Raw genomic sequence first — 22,931 nt, forward strand, 5'->3', positions numbered from 1 at the left:
ACAGTGGGGACATCATCAGTCACAGACTCTGAGAACCCTTTTCTCCCCTATAGTCCTCTAGGCTCAACTATTTCCAAGGTTCACTGATAAAAATAAATTGTCTTGGGCGGCCTTGCCAACAAATACACCCAAGTACCAGGCTCCAGGCGTCAAAAGTTGGCAGGCTCTGTGTGGTTCCAGAGACATGCCTATCTCTGCTTTCCTGACCCTGAAACTCTGGGTGACCGTGCTGTTCCCATCCAAGTCCCTCCCATGTTGTCCCTAGCTTCCCATTCCTGGAGGCCCCTGGCTTAGCTAGACAGGACCTCCTGGGCTGTATTCTCTCCTTTGGCATGTGTGACCTGCACAGTCTCTGGGGACTACTCTGAGAAGATCCCCGTGCTTGATAGAAAGTTCTGAAAATTCTTAATGACTTCTCATCGTGGAACAGTACATTTTCATTTGAATAATTTTATTTTATGTCCATTGCTGTTTTGCCTGCCTGTATGTCTGTCTGAGTGTGCAGGCAGATTCTCTGGAACTGGAGTTACAGACAGGCGTGAACCACCATGTGGGTTCTGGGAATTGAACTCTGGAAGAGCAGAGTTTTCAAGCTTTGTGGGTGTTCTCCTTGGGTGGGTGTCAACTTGACACAAAATTAGACACACTTGGGAAGAAGGACTCTGAATTGAGAAAACTTGCTCCTTAAGTAGTGATTTATGTGTGAGTACCACCCCAGGACAGATGGTCCTGGGATTATCAGGAAGCAGGTTGAGCAAGCCATGAGGTGTGCTAATCCATGGGCTCTGCCTGCTTCAGTTCCTGTCTTGGGTTCCTGCCCTGACTTTCTTTGTTGATGGACTATGATATAAACTAAATAACCTCCTGTGTTGCTTTTGGTCATAATGTTTTATTACAGTAAAAAGAAAAGCAAGTGGGCCGTGGAGTCTTTTCATACCTACTCGGCATGGCCACTCTAGTGTGGAAGCTGGTGTGTTAACAACTAGGTTGCAGATGTGTTTCAATAAAACTTTATGTACAAAATACAAACAAGGGTCCCTGTGCCCCTTGTTGAACATGTTTATCAATCTTATAGCTTAAGCTTCCTACTTCTCCATCCCTGAGATGAAGAATCCTCCGTTCTTAGTCTCTCTCTCTCTCTCTCTCTCTCTCTCTCTCTCTCTCTCTCTCTCTCACACACACACACACACACAAGTAAATGTAAAAAAGTAAATAAAAGAAGTGAAGAACCGGGCTGGAGTGATGGCTCAGTGGTTAAGAGCACCGACTGCTCTTCCAAAGGTCCTGAGTTCAATTCCCAGCAACCACATGGTGGCTCACAACCATCTGTATGGGATCTGATGACCTCTTCTAGTGTGTCTGAAGACAGCAACAGTGTACTCATATACATTAAATAAATAAATAAATAAATATTAAAGAAAAAAATTAAAAAAAAAAAAAAAAGAAGAAGTGAAGAACCTACCATATCCTCCAACCACCATGATATTCTGCCCTGGCACTTGGTGTTGAGTGGCTATGAACCAAACTCTCTGAAATCAGGAGCACAACTGCTTCCAGTTAGTTATGGCAGACACTGTGTCCCAGTGCTGGTGAGCTGGGCTCAGCAGGTAAAGGAACCTGCTACCAATCCCAATACTTGCATTTGATCCCAGGACCCACGTGGTTGGAGATAGATGACTACTGCAGGTTGTTCTCTGACCTCTGACCTCTACATGCACCATGGCACTTACCTATCCTCACACACCGTCTTAGTTACGGCTTCACTGCTGTGAACAGACACCATGACCAAGGCAATCTTATAAGACAACTTTAATTGGGGCTGGCTTACAGGTTCAGAGAGTCGGTCCAGTATCATCAAGGCAGAAACATGGCAGCATGCAGACAGGCATCGTGCAGGAGGAACTGAGAGTTCTACATCTTTATCTGCAGGCCTCTAAGAGAAGACTGACTTCTAGGTAGCTAGTCTTAAAGCCCACACCCACTGGGACACACCTACTCCAACAAGGCCACACCTCCTAACAGTGCCACTCCCTGGGCTGAGCATACACAAACCATCACACACACTTGCATGGTAAATTTTAAAAAGGTAATCAAAAAATAGAACAGTGCCAGCATCCTTAAGGATTCGAGTGTGCTGGTTTCCATCACATGGACCCTGTCCCAGGGACAAGGCTAGGCAATTACAACTGTGGACATATCAAAGACCCTATCCTGGAGATCTTTGGCTTCAGTAAAAGGAGGTTAACAACAAAAGAAAAATAGCATCACTTACGTGCAGAGAATGGACTGATCTTCCCGATCTGCAAACAGAGGAAAAAAAAAAACAAACAAAAAAAAACAACAGAGAGTGAATTAAAGTGAGCCCTGAATCCCAGGTTCTGGACCTGGCTCAAGCCAGGCTGTATTCTCAAGTTCCCACATGTTGGCCAGACTGGAAGTGGCCAGGGGCCAGCTGTACTGGATACCCAGGACACAGGAGGCCAAAGTAAACCCACAAGGACAACTGCAGTCCCTGAGGTGTCTCTTGAAAGAGTCGTGAGCATGATGCACTCGGGGGGAGGGGTGCAGGCCTCCAGCCACACCAGCTCTCAGAGGCCCCCAGAGCCTCACCCATCCTGATTAGGTTATAGACTGGGCACATTTGAGGTGCGAGCTGACCAGGTACCCTTGTGGCTATAGGTCTCTCTGCTCCGAGGCCTGGAGTAAGTGCTCTAGCCTGCTGTATCAGCTCCATCAGCTGTGATGTGGTATAGAGAACAGTCTCAGGTTGTGATCAGCACTCAGTTCTCTTCTAGGGAGAGCAATTTCTTTAGATCTGTCCCTATGTCACTATTATCATTCTAGAAAGCTGGGCTAGATATAGTATGTCAACTTGACACAAACTACAGTCATCTGAAAGGAAGGAGCCTCAATTTACAAAATATTTCCATAACATCCGGCTGTAAAAACATTTTCTTAATTAATGATGTGGGGAAGCCCAGCCCATTGTGGGTGGGGCCATCCCTGAGCTAGTGATCCTGGGCTCTATAAACAGGCTGAGCAAGCTGTGGAGAGAAAGCAAGTAAGCAGCACCCTCCATAGCCTCTGCACCAGCTCCTACCTCCAGGATCCTGCCCTGTTAAGAGTTTCTGCCCTGACATTCTTCAGTGACACAAAAGTGTAAGCAAATAAACCCTTTCCTCCCCAAGTTGTTTTGGTTATGGTGTTTTGTCACAGCAATAATCACCCTAACTGCAACAGAAGCCTTGGGGTGGTTCCTTTTGTTCCCAGGGAAGAGTTAAGCATATACCCAGAGCTCGGTTGACTGGTCGTCTGACTTAGAATTTCTACTTAGTCAGAGATAGATAGCACAGAGGCCTCGCTTGCTTGCTTCCCTCCAGACCCTTGGTGTCAGTCTCCTTGGACCCATGCCACTGTCTCCACAATCTGCAAGCTCCGGGTGAGGCTCTTTCTCTCTGGAAGGTGACAGTTCAGTGCCTGATGGTACCAGAGACATTACTCCCCCCCACCCCATACATGATATCAAAGATCAAGCAGGCATTGTTGACAGCTTTCTACTCAGAAAGTTCCCTAGAGGGCCAATCAGGAACCTCTGAGGAACATAGGAACAGTGACCAACATTCCACCAGCCAAGAGCAGAGATGTCTGAGTGCCACACCTGATGCCAGAGGTGGCACCATCTATTCTTAGTTCCATACCTTCAGCCTCAGTTTACCACAGAATGCTGTACCTCCAGTACCCAGCACATGTTTTGGAGCACCGTTATCTGTTTTTAATAAATTATAGGATAGATGGACAGATCAGAAGACAGTCAGGAGGGTGGATAGGTAGATAATGGAATCGGAAAATCAGGATTTCAAGGTCATCCTTGGCTACACAGTAAGTAGCCAGGGCTACATAGTAAGACTCTATCTTGGATGAAAGGAAGAAAGAAAAGAAAGAAAGAGAGGAAGGAAGAAAGAAAGGAAGAAACAAAGAAAGAGAAGCAGCCCCAATACACACTAACTGATGGAGGTGAGGGCTGGAGGAACAAGTGTCCTGTGACTAGAACCCGGGCAGCAAAACTGTCTCTGCAGCCTGAGGCCCTGACAGGGTCTCACATAGCCCAGGTTAATCTCAAACTCAGTATATAGGCTAGGATGACTCTGACTGTCTGATCCCTTTGGCCTCTTCCTTCTCAGATCTATGACTCCAGGTCTCCAGCACTCACCATTTATGAAGCACTGGGGATGGAGGCTTCATGCCCGCTAGGCAGGCACTTTGCTCTCTGAGCTGTATCCCCAACCTTGGCCTCCATTATTTTAAGGGAAGGTTTGGACACTGGCAGATCGTGGGCTCTGTTCTTCCATCTGACCTGAGGAGGGAGCCAGGCTTTCTCAGCAACCTGGCAAGAGCTGGTCCCTGAGCAGCAGAGATTTATAGGGTCAGAGGCTCCCAGGCCTCCCAGGAGGAGGAGCAGGCTCTGTGCTGAGGGCCATTGGCAGCTTCCTGGCCCAGGATGTTCCCATCAGAAACACAAGCGTGGGAAGCACAACTCTGGGCAAAAGAACTGCTCCTCTGGGTCAGCTGTCAACCTGACCCCAGGGAGTTCGCCTAAACTTTCCATGGCTGGGACTTTCTGTTTCCTCACTGAGCCCAGTCTTAGAGAGAGCCTGGGGGGATGAGCCAGGCTTTGTGGATAAAAGGTCATGTGATCAACCTGAAGATCTAAGTAACCTTGGGATCCACGTGGAGGAAGGAGAGAACTGACTCCCACAAACTGTACTTTGCCCTCCACATGTGTGCACATGCAAAACCAATACATGTAACTTATAAGGTTTTTTTTTTTTTTAGAACAAGGCCTTCTGCCCCAGCACACATCTCCTTTGTCTTTTCAGATCCTTCTGTTATTCGTGGCTGTGAAATTAACATCACATGAGCCAGCTCACTTAGGATACTCACATCACATAAGCACCATCTCTATCTAGTTCCAGAATATTCTGTCATTCACAAATAAAACCCTATACCCATTAGGCCATCCTTGTCCACCAGCCATTCCCACTAACCCTTGGCAACTGTGTGCCCCATCTGTATCTGTGTGCACATGTTTACCCACCCTGGGTATTTTACACAGGTAGAGACACACAGCATATGTATCATATTTGGGAGGGTTATCTGAATTGTAGTATGCATTACTACTTTATTCCTGTTCACAGCCAAGTAATATTCCATTGTATATAATGGACCACATTTTATTTATCCATTGGTGGACATTTGGGTTGTTGCTGAATTAGGCTGATTGTAAATTGTACTGCTTGTGGACTTTCACAGACACGTTTTTCTTTGAGTTCTTGTTATATTATCTGAGTGCCAATGCCTTGGTGACACTGTCTCTGACTCCACACATCTCTATGGCTGAGACAGGGGCACATCTACTGCACACCTTGCCTGTAGTGCTGCTCTGGATAGTGGTACAAGTTGCACATTGTCTAACTCTAGGGGAGATTCTTGGGAGATTTGTACTTCCATGAACGCATCTTGCCTGAAGACTGAAGAAAGAATATTGAGAAAGGCATGTCTTCCCCTACATCTATAAAGGCTTTGTGTTCTCCCTGGCTCCCTTAGACCAAAGGTTCTCTGTATTGTAGCAACTAACCTCCCCATAACCATCATTTAACTTGTTAGTTTTTCAATATATTTTTGGAAGAAAGTATATAACATGCAGCGTTGTTTTTGTTTGCTTTTACAAGTTGGTAAAAAAAAAAAAAACCATACACAAAGGACTGTGCAACATTGTATTCACATTCACCTCAAAGAAGGAAAAGAAATGTCCATCAACTGATGAATACATTTAAAAATGCTGTATGCCCATTCAGTGAGATACTATTCAGCCATGAAAAGGAAAAAGTGCTGGTATCTACTGTGACAGCTGTGTACACGCAACAGAATACTCATACAATAGATAGATAGATGATAGGCAATAGATAAGATAGGAGATAGATAGATAGATAGATAGATAGATAGATAGATAGATGGAGACATTTTTAAAAATACAATTTTGTACTTCCTTTTTTTTGTTTGTTTGTTAAACAATTATATAGCCCTGACCTCAAATTCATAATCATCCTGCTTTTCCTCCTGGGAGCTGGGATTTCAGGCACTGCTACCACACAAGTACCATCATAGGTAAGCTCTGCTGTGGTAGGCCCTGGAAACATGAGCCAACAAGAGTCACTATTTCTTGCTTCTATGTCACTAATGGCAGAGTGTGGGAGTTGTGGTGGTTTGAAGGAAAATGGCCTCCATGGGCTTATATATTTGAATGCTTAGTCCCCAGTTAGTAGAACTGTTTGAGAAGGATTAGGAAGTGAGGCATTTGGGAGTGGGCGTGGCCTCACTGAAGGTGATCTAGCCTTGTTGGAGGAGGGGTGTCACAATGGATGGGATTTGAGGTTTTCCTGAGTGCCTTTCTCTGACTGCAGATCAGGATGTAAAGCTCTCAGCTACTACTCCAGTGTCATGCCTGATACCTCCCACCATGATGATCATGAACTAACCCTCTGAAACTGTAAGCCAGGCCCCCCGCCAAATGCTTTACTTTATTTTTAAAAATTATTTTATATTATTTTATGTCCATTGGTGTTTTGCCTTATGTATGTGTGAGGGTGTCAGATCTCAGAGTTACAGACAGTTGTGAGCTGCCATGTGGGTGCTAGGATTTAACCCAGGTGCTGGGTCCTCTGGAAGAGAGGTCAGTGCTTTTAACTGTTCCATCTCTCCAGCCCCAAATGCCTTGTTTTATAAGAGTCGCCTTGGCATGCTCTCTCTTCACAGCAATAGAACACTAAGACAGAAGTCAAATGGGCAAGAAAATGGCTGAGGGCTGTAGCCACACTTGTAACCAGGACATGCACCAGTGCACTGGCCCCAGTATACCTCTGTGGCTTCCCAGGCTTCGTAGAGTAACAAGAAGCCTTTTATGCTGTGTCTGTAATGAACTATGTCAAGAACATATAGTAGTGCAGGAGGGGTGGCAGAGGGCAGAGGATTCCCAAGCTGACAAAAGCAGCTCAAAGGCAGAAAGAATGTACCTTGTATACCTATGGATAATGGCAGCCTTAGTGTGACTCAGCTTCTAGCTTGGGTCCTGGGACCTCATCCCACCTCTAATCTGCCCCTGTCTACCTTTCCTACCTGGCTTCGGGACTTGTCTTTGGCAATTTGGGTCTTGTGATGTGCTTGAGGGGTGGGATAATGGGCCTGGGGTCACACTGAAGCACAGCAGACAAAGACTCCCTGGAAGTGCCCAGCATCTCAGAGTCTCATGGGCTGGCTATTTCGGTTGATCCCTGCTGGAGTTCTTGCTAGCTGGCTGCTGAGTCTGAGGCCTGCAGGCTACCCATAAAAGGAGAAAGGAAAGTGGAGCTGGGAATGCATCCCAGACTCCACGCCTCTCTTTCTTCTTGTACCAGCCAGCTGTAGATAACGAGAGAGCGGGGGCAGGGACAGGGAGGATCCCAAGTCCAAAGCAAATGACTTCCTACTTTATATCCTCCAAGAAGTTAGCTTCCAGAAGGTTCTATACACTGTGTGAGGCTAGTGCAAAGTTGTCAATCCTGGATCCTCCTCTGACACCCGAGCAGATGTCAGCTAAATCTCAGGCATGGCTCAGAGTGATCCTCATACAACCTGGAATAGACAACAAAGACACGGAGACACAAAGAGATGGATTCCACCCAAGCTCTGTAGCCCTGACTCTACTCTGGATCCCTGTGGGCCTGGGCCCTCTTGTCTTCCAGTCTCCCTTCTCTCTGGCAGAGTCATGTCAGTTATAGGCACTGGGCCCAAGGGAGCATCTTCTAACCCTTAGAACTGGACCATTGAGAGACACCAGGAACTGGGAACTCTGGTGGCCTCTCTGGCTAGCTCTTTCTTTCCCCATCCTCTGCCTTCAGCCCCATGAAGCTCTCCCATCTCATGTTCATGGTCTCCTAGCCTGGGAGACAGACCCCAGGTTAGCAGCCTTCAACTTTTAGACCTCCCTTCCCTACACTGTGGGGCTTCTTGATTAATGTCCCTGAGCTAGACTGTGTGTAGCAGGGCTATAGCATTTGGTTAGGCCCTCAATCAACCCTGCTGAGACAATCAGCTGGGAAGACACACTTTTCATGCTTCCTGCATGAAAAACCAGAATGGGCACCCCAAAGCTACTCTGCTGGGCAAGCCTACTTCACCCACACAGAATTCAGTATTTACTCAATATTTTAAGATTTTTGACTGCCTCCTGTCCCTGTAAGAACTCATGGACACAAAAGATTGTGAGGGTTTTGTTTTTGTTTTTGTTTTTTTAACTACAATTTTCACTTGGGTCCAACATTCACATCCCCACCTTATATGGGGAAATCTAGTCACTAAGGGTTCATGAAGGCTCTACTCTCACAAATCAGACACATACCCATACCCAAGAAACCCCAAAGAGTGAGGCAGCCCCTTCATCCACATGAGGCTGTAGCTAGAATATGCCATCTGAAAGACACAGATCCTTCTCAGAATCTGATCTTGCTGCCTCCCTGGTGTTGTACTTCCCTGTTGGGGATTGGTTCTAATGCTTTGAATTAATCTGGCCCCCAAAATTAGGAATCTGCATCTTCAAACACCAAAGGTCCTTGTCCCCAATTGGCTTTTGATCTATCAATAAAGAGTGAATGGTCAATGGCTAGGCAGGCAGACTGAGGTGGGACTTGGAGATTTGCTCAGGTTAGGAACTGGGAGACAAGAAAGGTGAGGTCTCCATGATGGGGAAGAAGACCAGACCTAAAGGCCCGCTGACACATGAGAATCAGGGAAAGTGGTCACACAGACCACTTCCCCAATTGTGTTTGGGTTAGCAGAGGTGAAATATAGATTTGAAAAGATGTGAACTCAAAAGTACCAGAGGGCAGTGTTTGCTGGCAGTAGGAAGGATTAGAACTGCCCAGCCTTTGGGCTAGTCAAGGCATTTAAAATTTATTGGCCTGTATGTGTCTTTCATTCTCGAATCCTCTGGCAGGTGGCTGGGAGCATGACCTGCCAAGAACACAAAACAGTTTAGCTAAACACTACATTTCCCAGCCTCCAGCTAGCAGTGCTTTGTCACCTCTAACTCATCCAGGAGGCTTCCCTAAACTACATATGGCATTCAGTGTCGGCCTGAATTATAGTGAGATCCTGTCTCAATAGACCAAAGTTGGCTAGAGATGGGAAAGGAAAGGTGGAGTGAATCACCAATTTATGGTGATTTGTTTATGGAAGCTGAGCTAGATAGGTGAGGAGAAGCCATGCCTAGAGACTCAGTTAACCATATACACTGTATCCCATCCCACTACTCAGTCCAGACCAGGCAGAGCTGAGCAGAGCTCCATACCCTCCTGGAAGTAGAGGTATGTCCTGAGTCCTGTCCTGGAGATTTGTAGGTTGCTAACTTTGAGTCAAACAGCCTGACACTATTTCTCATCTCCCCATCCTGAGCAGCCTTTATGCCTGCCACAGCTCTTTCTTTGCCAGAAACAAAACAAAACAAAACAAAACAAAACCAGATCAAAACCCTGACTTTTCAAGCGCACAAAAGCCACTCCTTGAGACTAGACTGAGAAAGGCTTGAAGTTCCCCATGACACAGCTCAGAGCTGTGGGTATTAACTGTCAGTAGCATAGTGGTATGTGCTTATATGTATACACGTGTAAATTCATGTGGAGATCAGAGGTTAACCTCAGGTACTGCCTCTCTCAGGGAGTCTCACAAGCTCTCACGAGCTCACTGATCGGGCAGGCTAGGCTGGCAAGAATCCTCCCATTTCCATCTCTTCAGTTCTGGAATTACAAGCAGGCACTGCCACACTCAGGTTTTTCACACTGTGTGAAATTTCCAGGGATCAAACTCAGATCCCCACTTTACCGACTGATCTCTGAGTCCTCTATCTTCACCACTGAAAACAAGGATCCGGGGCCAGATGTAGACATATATGCCTGTAATTCTAGCCACCGAGAGGCTAGGGCAGGGGGGCTTCACATTCCAGGGCATTCTGGACTACATAGTGTAACTCTGTCATGAACGCATGCATGAGTGAGTGAAGGAATGAAGACTGAATGAAACCAATAACCCAGAGAAGTGTTGATGGGCAACAAAGACTGAATCAGGAGGATAGAGTACAGAGCCACGCTCAACCGCCTTCTAATTAGAAGGTGCCATGGCCTGAGCGTTTGTGTCTCCCTCCAAATGTCCACCCTTGATTTCTCTCCCTTTGGCAAGGTGGGGCTCTTAGCGGGTGATAAGTCACCAGTAGGATTGGTGTCCTTACAGAAAAAGACCAAGGGATATTATTTCCCCTTGGACACAGCAGCAGGGGCACCATCCTTGAACAGGAAATGGATGTGCCTTTACCAGACTAAACAGGAAATGGGTTCTTGCCAGAATACAAGCCTGTAAATTCCTTTGTCTGGGCTTCCAGCTTCCAGAGCTGCAGGAAGTAAATTTCTGTTGTTTATAAAGGCATTTTGTTGTAGTCACCTGGACAGATTAAGACCTAAAGGCCCCAAAGTGTGCTGTAATTCCAGCAGGAGACTGAGACCAGAAGATTGCCATGAGAGACTTATAGTGATACCATGTCTCAAAAACAAAAATGGGGCTAGAGAGAGGACTCAGTGGTTAAGAGCACTGGCTTCTCTTGCAAAATACTTGAGCTTAGTCCCTAGCACCCACATGGAGTTTTACAACAATAGTAACTCCAGTTCCAGGCATCTGGTATCTTCTTCTGAATCCAGTGGACACAAAGTACACGTATACACACTCTAGCAAAATACCCATACACGGTTTTTTTTTTTTAAATCTTTTAAAAACAAAGCAAAACCAAATTACAACAAAGACATATGGTCTCTGCTAGTCTCTTTGCCTTTGGGTCCAGTTTCCTCTTTGGCCTCAGAGAGAATAGAAAAGTCACCAGGTTTCACTCTCAATTTTAAGACAAGACTTGTCAGGTTCTCCAGGTCCTTTTTTCCTTCCATCTACAGACAAGGCTGTCAGATGGACACTAGCCACTTCCTCTAAAGCATAGCAACCACAGAACAGAGAGACCTGCTTGCAGCCTACTGCCCAGACTTAGCTTATGCTTGAAGAGGGCTGAGCTGAGAGCCCCAGCTGGGTGATTTCTTGGTCATTGACAGGGTCCTCTTGATGCTGATGAAGTGAGAACAAGGCACTTGTGATGACACACACTTCCTGAGCCTCCACTTATGTTAGAGCAAAATCTTATCTGCCTTTCACACTTCCCCTACTTCACCCCAGGGACCCTTAGTGACAACCCACAGGGTCTTATCAGAAGGCTTAGTGCTCCCTCCTCATGATCTTCCTGAAATTTGCTGAGTCTGACTCTAGGCTCCCAAGTGTTCAGCCTTCAACACTCAGGTAAGAAGCAAGAGCCACAGGGACAAAAGGCCTTTTCTGGACTGGGGGCCAAGCATAACTCAGCGCCACTGTTAATTCAAGGGCCCTAGGGGTGTCAGGCACCAAGTTCAAAACAGTTCTGACGCTGTCTAATCTTTGGAAGGTTCTTCACTTTTCTAAATCTCGATCTCCCCATCTCTAAAAGGAAGATGACAGTAGTGCCAGCCTCTAGTGTTAAACGACCAACAAGTCATGCACCTGTAGTTAGGGGACACGTGCGCACGCGCGCGCACACACACACACACACACCACACACACACACACCACACACACACCACACACACACCACACACACACACCACACACAAACATACACACACACACATCACACACACCACACACACACACACACACACACACACACACCACACACACCAACACATACACACACACACACACACCACACACATACATACACACACACACACATCACACACACCACACACACACACACCCCACACACACACACACACCACACACACCAACACATACACACACACACACACACCACACACATACATACACACACACACACACATCACACACACCACACACACACACACACCACACACACACACACACCACACACACCAACACATACACACACACACACACACACACACACACACACACACACACACACGGGCGGGGGCAGGGAGAAAAAGTTTGCTGTTTTCTCAAGATCAACAAAGCAGGTACATGTCACGAGAAAAATAACACTTATGCCTCCACTTATGTCGGCCCTCTTTACATTAGAGTTCTGTTTTGCTTTTGTTTAGGGTAATATAATGATTCATGTACCATAATGTTTTAGGACTAAATTTTAAAACTCCTAAGTGAATACTGCCTGCCCCCAGGGTTCTGATAAAGGGTTGAAAACACTCCTGCAAAGCCATATAAGCAGCAGGAAACAATCATCCTCATGGAGCTGGGATGTGCTCAAAGGTGCAATGCTGGAATCTGAACACTCTAATCCTAAATCTTTCATATATAAGACGCTAGGAGCAATCGCTAACATGGACAGGAGGACAATAGGGAGCACAATGGTGCAAGTTTACAGCTACGAGACCACAGTTAACACAAGCAGGTGCAACAGCCAGGTGAAGGCCAGGTGGCACATGCCCACTAACATCCCTCCACAGGGCTGTCACATCAAGGGGGCATGAGTCTGAGCTTATGAGTTGAAAAGAGCTCTCCTGGCAATCCCTGAAGCCAGGAATCAAGTGTGACTAGAAGAAACATGTAAGAAATAGGGAAACAACCATCCCCATGGAGCTGGGATGCAGCTCAGTGGTAGTAGAGTGCTGGGCTAGCATGCACAAGACCCAGCCCTGGAGGGGGCAAAAAGAGAAACCCACAGCAACAACAAATGTTAGAATCCAGACCAGACAGCTTCCTAGACCACAACATAGGTGCCCAACCGAGGGAACTGTATGAATCTCCAGCTAACAGAGTTTGGATGCCTAGAGCTCTCACTTGGGAGATAAGTTTGCAATCTCAAGACATAAAAGGGTGTGACAGCCACACATCATCTTCTTTACCCAGATCCTGCTCAAGTTGTAAACCCCACAACCTTCTTCAGAGGCTATAAGAAGGTACACCTTCAGAGCCCCTGCCATGCTGTCTCCCCCGCCTCTCTCAGACTGAAGTTTAACTTCCCCCAGAGCCCTTGCATACTGCTGTCACCAGTTTGTCTATACATTTATATCTTTAAATACATTTCTTACTCCCAACAACCCATTTCAGTGTCCCTCTTGACCCTATACCTAAGATCGTAACAAAAACAAGAAGGGGCGTCTCCAGGACAAGGGAAAATAGACTTGAAGGAAAGTTCTACCTTGCTGAACAGAGACTTGGAGAAGAGTTTAAAGGGTTAGAACAAAAGAAATTAAAACTGATCCCAGAGAGAGGATCAATAATCTCACAATGAAATGGAAACCAGAGGGCAGCAAAGCAATCAATGCCTTAAGAATTCCAAGAGAAAAATGATGCCTCATTTAAAATTTTGAACCTGTCTAAACTAGTCTTGATTTGAGCTGCTTTGAGACCACTAACCTGCAGCTTCCTATTATGTGATCATAAACTGACATGGTTAAGGTAATTCTCAGTCCACTCAGTTAGCTGTTGGGTCACTTTCGGCCAAAGGCATGCCAAATGATAGATACGAACACCAGAGCTCTGTCCACTTCACCAAAGAGGTGTTTGAGCTTTCCAAATGTACTTTCCTCCAGTAATACATCACAGGCAGAATTCTAACTCTAAGACCTAACAGGGCTTCCTCACCTTGGAGAACACCATCCTGACACCTTGCAGGGCTCTCCATGCTGGTCTTTGGGGGAGTAGCAGGTACATGTCTGGGCAGACGAAGTTCCTATTATACCTGAAGTCTGGCAAACTGGTAGCCTGGGGAGCTTTCATCGTGGTGCCATCTTGTAGTCACACCTGATTCCTGGCCTAATGGATTACCAGGAGAGCTCTTCTCAACCCTCAGCTCAGACCCATGTCCCCTTGAGCTGACAGCCCTATGGAGGTGCTACCTGGCCTTCACCTGGCTGTTGCACCTGCTTGTGTTAACTGTGGCCTCGTAGCTGTTAACTTGCACCAGTGTGCTCCCTATTGTCCTCCTGTCCATGGATCACTCCTAGAGTCCTACATATGGAAGGTTTAGGATTAGGGTGTTCAGATTCCAAATAGCTTTGGATTTGAGAAAATTTTCAGATTAGGCAAGTCTCACATATGTCTTCTAGATAGTCTCTGAATTTTTAAAGATTTTGTTTCTTTAATCATGGGGGCCTGGGGAGTGTCCGCGCAAAGCAAATGTTCATGAGACCAGAAGAGGGTATTGAATTCCTTGAAGCTGGAGTTACAAGAATTTGTGAACTGCCTAATCTGGATGCTGGGAACTAAACTCAAGTTCTCTGGAAGAGCAGTTAAGTGTTCTTAACTACTGAGCCATCTCTCCAGCCCATCTGAAGGTCATTTCATATGATACTTTATGTGTTTGTTGCAAACAGAATCTTTCTATGCAGTCTTGGAGCTCTGTATGTTGGTCCTGCTGGCCTCAAAGTCACAGAGCTCCGCCTGCCTCTGCCTCTCCAGTGTTGGGATTTTACTCACACACCATTTCACTTGACTCATGGGATGTTTTTTAAAAAAAACAAACAAACAAAAAAAACTTTGCTCATAAACAAAATTTCACAGCCTAGAATTTACATTTCCTAGAATTTGCAATAAAATTATCCCAGATCTTGGATCATTGTAGATTTTGGATTTTAGAATTAGGAGTGTTTGACCTGTAGTGTCTTAGGCTTAGAAAGGGTTTTTGTTAATCAAGTACCAGCCACTGATTTGAAAATGTAAGATGTAATAGTTCATTTAATGCTCATGTCAGCCCTAGGAGGTGGTCACAGACCTCTCTGTTTTGATGAATGCATTGGTTGACTGATTCACTTTAAGACAGGATTTTGTTTTGTAGCCCCAGCTAACCTCAAACTCATTGTGTAGCCCCGGATAGTCTCAAGCTTGCACTCGGCCTGCTTCTGTGTCCTCAATGGTAGGATTACAAGCCTGGTCCACCACAGTGGTCAAGACCCAGTTGTTTATCTCTGTTTACAGAGGAAAGCAGAGATAGAGGATGTTTTAGAGCTCATTCTCAGTCACACAGCACGGCATGACCATGCTAGGCACCTGTCACACAGCACGGCATGACCACGCTAGGCACCTGTCACACAGCACAGCATGACCATGCTAGGCACCTGTCACACAGCACGGCATGACCACGCTAGGCACTTGTCACGCAGCACGGCATGACCATGCCAGGCACCTGCGAGCACAGGCAGCTCTACCCTAGAATTCATACTGTGACCGACATGCTCCTTCTGAGGAGGTCTGGGGAGAAGCAGCTCCTCCAGAAAGTACTAAGTAAGTATGTAAGTGTATCTTTCACTAAAGTTCAAAGCTAAGCTGATGGTGACAGAAATTAGCAGTGACCTTAGTAGACAGGGCATGTGCACTGAAGAGGTACTGGCTGGGAAAAGTCATGAGAACTTTCTAGAATACTTCATTCACATCTTCATCTTAATGGTAATTACTCAACTGTAGTCAGGTATAAAAACTAACTTCAAATTAACTCTTAAATTAATACTTTCCCTATTATTTTGTTATGTATCTGCCATTTTGTCCCAATAGAAATGCACAGTCAAAATATCAGCCACATAGGCTGAGAATCCCAAACCAAAAAATCCAAAATCTGAAACTGTTTTTAGCCGAAACATAAAACCACAATGGGAAAATTCCATTTGACAAAATGTTGCTTCATGAACAAAATTGTTTGACATATTGTCAAAAATTACCTTAGAACTGTATAAAAAGCCGGGCGGTGGTGGCACACGCCTTTAGTCCCAGCACTTGGGAGGCAGAGGCAGGTGGATTTCTGAGTTCGAGGCTAGCCTGGTCTACTGAGTGGGTTCCAGGATAGCCAGGGCTATACAGAGAAACCCTGTCTCGAAAAACCAAAAAAAAAAAAAAAAAAAAACCAAAAAAAAAAAAAAAAAAACCAAAAAAAAAAAAAAACAAGAACTGTATAAAAATAGAGATAAAACAAACATAAACATTGTTTCGACTTGAGTTTCAGCCCCACAAATGCTCATCATGTGTATATGAAAATATTCCTAAATCTGGGGGGTGAGGGTCAGTTCCAAATCTGCAAAATGGCTCTGGTCCCAAAATTTTTGGATAAAGGGTTCACAAGCTGCCACATCTAGACTTGGAGTGTGTGTGCAAAGGTCCTCCATGGGAAAAGCCACCACAGAAGTCTCACAGGGACTTCAACATAGAGGCTGTTATCCCCTTTTACATACAAGGAAACTGAGGCTAGGAAGGAAAAGACATCTGAACGTCAGCCCAGGGATGAAGACTGGCAGATGGCAACCCAGGTCTCTGCAGCTCATCCACAGCCATACCCAGCTTTTTTCTCTCTGGCTGCTGGCTGGGCCAGGGCTCTGGAACGGCCATGGGGATGGCAGAAGCCAGAGGGCGATGCCCGTATTTGCTCAAGCCCTGAGTTCCCTGCCCCCTCCTTGCTGCAAACTGATGTTCTTTTCGCTTTTGTCCTTTTTTAGTCAAGGCATTGCCTGCCAAACGCCACATTCCAGACGGGGACTCAGGCAGGTGGGGGTGGGGACTGAGGCTGAGCCCTGAGGTGGTTCTGGGGGCCTGGCAGGCTCACCTTGTAGCATGCTTCTGTAGGCCGTGTCGGCGATGGCATAGATATGAGGTGGCATCTCATGCCTCTTCTTGCCCTTGTACATGTCCACGATCTTTTCTGAGTAGATGGGTAGGTGCTTGTAGGGGTTGACCACCACACAGAAGAGGCCCGAGTAGGTCTGCAAGAGAGAACCAGGCTCAGTTCTGGACCTTAGGATGGGTGGGGGAACGCCCACACCCATGATTGGCAGCCTCATGTCATGGTGTGGGAACTAAGGCCCCTCAGCAGCTCAGCAAAGAGCCTTGTATTCAGGACACAGAGTGAAAGAAGAAAACAGCAAGATGGGGTCCCAGGCAACCTGGGGTTGAGACTTAACCAGTTCTGAACTCACTTCTAAGCTCCCAACCCACCTCTGTCTTCTACCTCACTAAGCCTCAGGGACATAAGTTGTATGTCTCTGTGCACATGTTTATATGTAGGGTACACATACACGTGTGTACAGACACATGGAGAACAGGGGTAAACATGGGGTATCTTCTCCAATTCCCTACTCTTTATTATTTAAAGAGGCTCCCTCATTGAATCTGGAACTCACCAATTTGACTAGGCTGGGTAAGCATAAACGCCAAGGATCCTCTCTGGCTCCCCAGCATCAGGATGACAGGAGTGTGGCTCACTGCACCCAGCTTTCCCCTACAGTGCTGGAACTCAGCTCAGATCTCATGCTTGAGCAGCAAGCACCTTAGCAACTGAGCCATCTCCCCAGCTCTCCCAAAACTACGTTTTTATTTATCTCATTTTTTTATTTGATTAAAAAAGATAGAATGCTACTTAAAGAAAACCAATGAGCAGTGGTCGCACACAACTTTAATCCCAGCACTCAGGAGGCAGAGGCAAACAGGTTCGAACCAGGTTGTCTACAGAGTGAGTTCAAGGACAGCCAGGGCTACACAGAGAAACTGTGTCTCAAAAAACAACACAAACCAAAAATAATAGCAATAACAATGTAGTTTTTAATTTGTAACAAAAACAGCAATGAAATTTGTAACACAACAGCCTGAGCTGGAGGGAGTGGTGTATAGATGGCAGGATGGCCCTAACCTTATATAGAAGAAGAACAATGTGCTATTACTTATTGAAGAAGTCTCAGAAGCAATTTTTTTGTTTGGTTTGGTTTGGTTTTGGTTGTTTTGAGATGGAGTTTTTGTGTTTAGCCCTGACTGTCCTGGAACTGTTTTTGTAGACCAGGCTAGCCTTGAACTTACAGAGATCTGCTTGCCTCTGCCGTCCAAGTGCTGGGATTAAAGGTGTGCACCACCATACCCAGCAGTTTAATCATAATTTAATAATTTAGGAATGTAAATGCTGAGAATTGAGAGACGCACATCACAAACCAGCAATGCCACTGAAACACAGTGACATGGGGAACTAACTCCTGGTAGAGAGGAGGTGACATACTACAGCACGTTCAAAGGTGTTAGGGAACAAAAGTTGGTAATGTGGAGTTCAAAGTCACCCTCAGCTACAAAGCAAGTATGTGGCCAACCTTGGATAAGTGAGATCCTGTCTTTAAAAAAGGGATGGTGGTGGTGAAACAAGACCATGTCCTCTGCTCCTCACAGCTGCAGGGTTGACGAAGAGAAGGACTTTTAGGGTCACTGAGCCCCAAAGGCCCAAGCTAGAAAAGCCACCAGTGTCTGTCCCTCTCCAAGAACTTCCAGGGGAAGACAGAGTGAGAGGAGACTCACATCAAGCAACAGGAACGGGAACAAGAGAACCCCTGAAGAGTGTTGGGGTAGCCCTAGGGACTGCTGGGGCGCTAAATCTTAAAGGACAGTGAGGACAGTTCAGACGAGAAGAGAGAAAGCTTAGAGGCAGAAAAGAAGGCAGGAAAGTGGGATGTGGGCTACCTATAGGCAATTAGGTATCGCTGCAGCTAGAACAGTCAGAGGAAGAGGCATCTTTCGAGGTCAGCAGGAGCCCTGACAGGCTCCAGCTTGGTGGGAGATCTGCCTGGTGTCTCCCAGGTCATTGTCTGACCTGAAAGGGCCAGCTACAGTCACCCACACTACCTGAGCTCCTGTTCTGTCCTCTTCTGCCACAACCTAAGTCTTGACATTTAGTAGGTACTAACAAACCCAGTCAGTAATTAAGAATACTGGAGACTTGAATACGAACCCTCACCTTGCTACCTGGGAATCTCTGAACAAATCTCTTGACCTCTTTGAGATTCAGTCATCTTAATCTGCAAACCAAGGGACATACTAACAATTCCCTGATGGTTTTGCTCTGAAATGATGGCACAGGAATTATTTAGCACCATACCTGTTATGTATCAACCGGATTATGCCTGGATGGCCTCAGTTTTATGAGACCGTGGAGCCCCTTTCCCTGGTCTTTCCAGACCCATTTCCATCTCTGCTGTCAGGGCTCAGCTTCAACACCACCTCCCAGACTGAATTTACACTAGTGTGTCTCTAGCACCCAGCACAGGAAAAACACTTATCCAGTAAGTATTTGCTGAGTGAAATCTGTAAAAGAAAGAAGTCCTCTTGATTCCACCTCTGAATAGGAAGACAGAGAGAGAGAGAGAGAGAGAGAGAACCTGACGCTCCTAGACATGGGCTGAGCAGAAGGTTTGTTGTAGCTATGAGGGCGAGCACAGCCATAGGCACCTGGAAGGCCTGGACTGAAAAGGTCTAGGGGGAGGGGGACAAGAGAGGAAGAGAAAGGAACTAGAACTAGGAGCTAACAGGCCAGGGATGAGGCAGGAGACCACAAGAAGCCAAGAGACCACAAGGCAAAGAGGCCATGGAGCCAAAATAGCTGGATTGTATATATGGAAGAGTAGCTGCAGGGAAGGGCAGTGGAGGTCAGGGGCTAGAAAATTTAAGGTAAGGGCCGGGACTGCCAACCAGGAAGACTCTTAATGCTGGGAGAAGAGTATCAGATATGTTAAATAGGCCCCTCAGTCAGCCTTTTGTTCTGAGTTTGAGGCCTAACCACCTCCAGTTTCCCAGAGAGAACAGTACTGTCTTGCTGCCTGCTTACTCCTCCTTTCACACAGCACACACTTAATCCATGCTTCAGGCAGATCTGAGTCTGTTCAGCTGGCAAATCCTCTGGAGTAAAACCAGGGTCTCATGCCCAGGATAGTCCCTCTCCTGATGCCTGAATTCAGATGTCCCAACATCCCTCCTCCTGTCCTAGCAAGGCATCTCAAGGCCCAGTGCCACCAGCAGGTCCCAGCTGGAGTAGGATCTCCCTTTTTTGACCATATTAGGAAGCAGGCCTGGTTGTTCCCCTATGCTTTATATGGTCAGTCCCAGAGCACCAAGCAGGAGCTGCTCCCAAGGCCTTGGCCTCAGGAAGAAAGAATTGGAAGTAATGAGGAAGAAGCTGAGTGAAAGGCACATGCCAGGGGCAATCTCAGCTTTGCCTTATAACCCACTAAATGTGAACATGGCCAGGCCCTGAGCTTCCTTTCTCCCCCAAACACTAATCGCAACCCTGCATTCTCTACAAGGCTGCCTGTGGCATCCACACTTTCTGAGTATTCGTGCTGGAGACCAACACCTCATAAAAGATGCACTTCTGCTGTGGCTGGGGAGCCAGTGACGGCTCAAGTGCCTGTCAGTAGAGGGTAGGCTTGCTGGTGCAGATCATCGCTGTAGCAGGAGATTCTGCTGTGCTATGAAAAGTGCATGTTAAGATGAGAGAGAGAGAGAGAGAGAGAGAGAGAGAGAGAGAGAGAGAGAGAGAGAGAGAGAACAGATGCACAACAGAATATAGCCCAAGCTGCCACTTAAAGGGAGCGGAGTGTTTTGAATTTATATATGTATAAAATATTGTCTGGGGCTTGGTGGGAAAGAAAGCAGCTGAGAACACAGTGTTTCCCAGCACTGGGAACCTCAAGTTTGAAATTAACTTGAGCTAAATAGTGAGGTTCCTGTCTCCGAGCAAACAGTGAGCTAGTCTCTCTGGGGAGGGGGAGGGGGAAGGGGAGGGGGTGGAAGGGTAAAGGCTGTAATAAAAGGGAAAACTCTGCATCCCCCAGCTATCTATCTAACTAGGTGCTGACACAGAGAGGCAGAAGGCCGCAGGCACAGCTGAGCAAAGGGAATGAGCTGCATAGGGTGCAGGAAGGGAGTGATACTGATGTCAGATTTGTTAGACTCTCAGACCTGTACAAATAATCCTGTAAGTCACATTTGTCCCTAAGACAAAAGACAGGGAGGGACTACTGCCTCCTGAGACATATGACTTTCTCTTGGGGATGTATGCAGTGTATGGGAATCAGTATGTATGTACATATACATGCATGTTTGTAGGAGCCAGAGGTCAACATCTTCGACTATCATTTGGAACAAATATCACTGATTCTGGCATTCACTGGCTGCCTAGGCTGGCACCCAGTGAGGTCCTAGAATCACCTGTTTCTACCCAGTGCTAGGGTTACAGAGGTACACCATCACCTGGCTTCTTACTTGGGCTCTGAGTATCTAAACTCAGGTCCTCATGCTCGCATATCAAACACTTTCTCTACTGAGCCACCTGCCCAGCCTCAATATATGCTTTTACAAAAATAATATCTGAGTGGATAGCCCTGCTTGATCTTTGAAGCCATAAGATTGTAAGAACTAATTTATGAGGTTTCCCAAGAGATAGCCTGCAGCCCTCCTCTTTCTTTCTATACTCCAAGGCCCTGTAGAGTGACTGATTCCACCGTGTTCCTATTCAGGAAAGTCCCTGGCATGTGATAGACGCAAAGTTGAGCCCTCTCCTCTCCTAGCCACCTCCACCCCAACCCTAGCGCAACGCCTGGAGCAGAGCTAACTGCTGACGTCCTCTGTAGTAGACAGAGAAGTCTCAGCTGACGGCCACGTACAAAAGAGCCAGAGGGCCCGAGACCAGGAATCGGAGCTACACGCTCGCTCGGTGTCCCCTAAACCCTGAAGCAGCTCTGCAAGGAACCTGTGGTCGAAAGAGGAACCTTCTAGATGTCAGAGGGCAAAAGGTCTGCCATGACCTCCTGAAAGGCTTCTTGTTTAGGATGAGTCCAGTGGAAGGATTCTATTATTACAGGGAAAAATATCAGCCAGCCAGCCTCCTGAGTCAAGCCCATACAGCTTTTATTTTTCACGACAGGCAGAAGCTTCTATGAAGTGATTCACTTGACAGGATGATTCTAGGTAGCAGTGGGTACATAGTCCTGAGGCCAAGAGGATTGATCTAATCCAGAGAAGCATGGCAGGGATCTGAAGCTTCCAGACACTTTAATCTGCTTCCAATGATCTCTGGTCTCGGAACCTTCCCACGTCCCTATACTTTCCACCATGTCATAGAGTTCTCAGGTGAAGTGAGCACACAGGCCCATCTCTGTCCCCACATAGTGGGGATGTATTTTGAGGGAGACTGCCATCTCCATCCCCACACTGCTACATCTTGAGGGGAGGTTGGAGTCCTAGAACCCAGTGATCTCTTTAGCAAGTACTACTAATTTTTCTAATTTGGAAAAAATTATCTGCGGGGCATTTTACACTTCATGGGAGAGGTGCTTCTTGTCATTTTTCAAGAGGCGAACTGTAATAGGTGTGTCTAACTTGCATCCCATGGACCCTGTGAGTCCCAGAATAGATATAACCTTGGCTAAACACATCTGTAGGTGACTATGTTGTGCCACATTGTTAAAGGCTGGACACCCTGAAGGCTTGAAATGAGATGCCGTGGCCACAAAGCATCCTTTTCCAGGGGATATGCAAGGAACCCAACAATTTATCAGTAACAGTCAGTCACAGCAGACACAAAAGCAAGAATAAGAACCCTGGCATTCGCAAGGGTCCAACTGCCAGGAAGTATTCCTGATCTCTTTCTAGAAAAAGCCTCAGTACATAAGGCTGACAAGGCTCCTTACAGTTCAGAGAAGGGAAGACCATTTTGGAGAAAAACAAAACCTTCCAAAGGATTCAGCAGCACCTGCAGACATGGCCTCTTCCTGCCAGGCAGGGACACTGGGGGCATCTGTGGCCTTTGTGTTCTGAGGAGCTGGCCCAATCCAACTCACAAGGAACCTGTGTCCTCTAGTTACACTGTCCTCGGGTAGGTCAGGCTGAGCAAAAGAACTTGATGGTGAGAATGTCTTAGAATTATGCCATCTGGTATAGCACCCATTAAGCTCATGACATGTGGCCAAGATATAGCTGAAGAAATGACCTCATAAATAATCATGTTTAAAACAAACAAACAACTAAACAAACTCACATCTCAG

General features: G+C 46.4%; 1 protein-coding gene across 4 annotated transcripts in view; it reads right to left on the reverse strand.

Moving 5' to 3' along the window:
• The window catches only part of Myh11 (myosin heavy chain 11), a 96,751-nt gene that overhangs the window by 59,527 nt on the left and 14,293 nt on the right, over positions 1–22,931 (reverse strand). For all 4 annotated transcript variants that reach the window (XM_034504857.2, XM_076937473.1, XM_034504859.2 and 1 more), the window contains exons 3-4: positions 16,685–16,841; positions 2,273–2,300 (exon numbers count right to left, since the gene is read on the reverse strand). In XM_034504857.2, coding sequence (XP_034360748.1) covers positions 2,273–2,300; positions 16,685–16,841 — 185 coding nt within the window. The remainder of the gene's footprint in view (positions 1–2,272; positions 2,301–16,684; positions 16,842–22,931) is intronic.

Source organism: Arvicanthis niloticus, chromosome 6 (assembly GCF_011762505.2).
Source record: "Arvicanthis niloticus isolate mArvNil1 chromosome 6, mArvNil1.pat.X, whole genome shotgun sequence".
NCBI lineage: Eukaryota > Metazoa > Chordata > Mammalia > Rodentia > Muridae > Arvicanthis > Arvicanthis niloticus.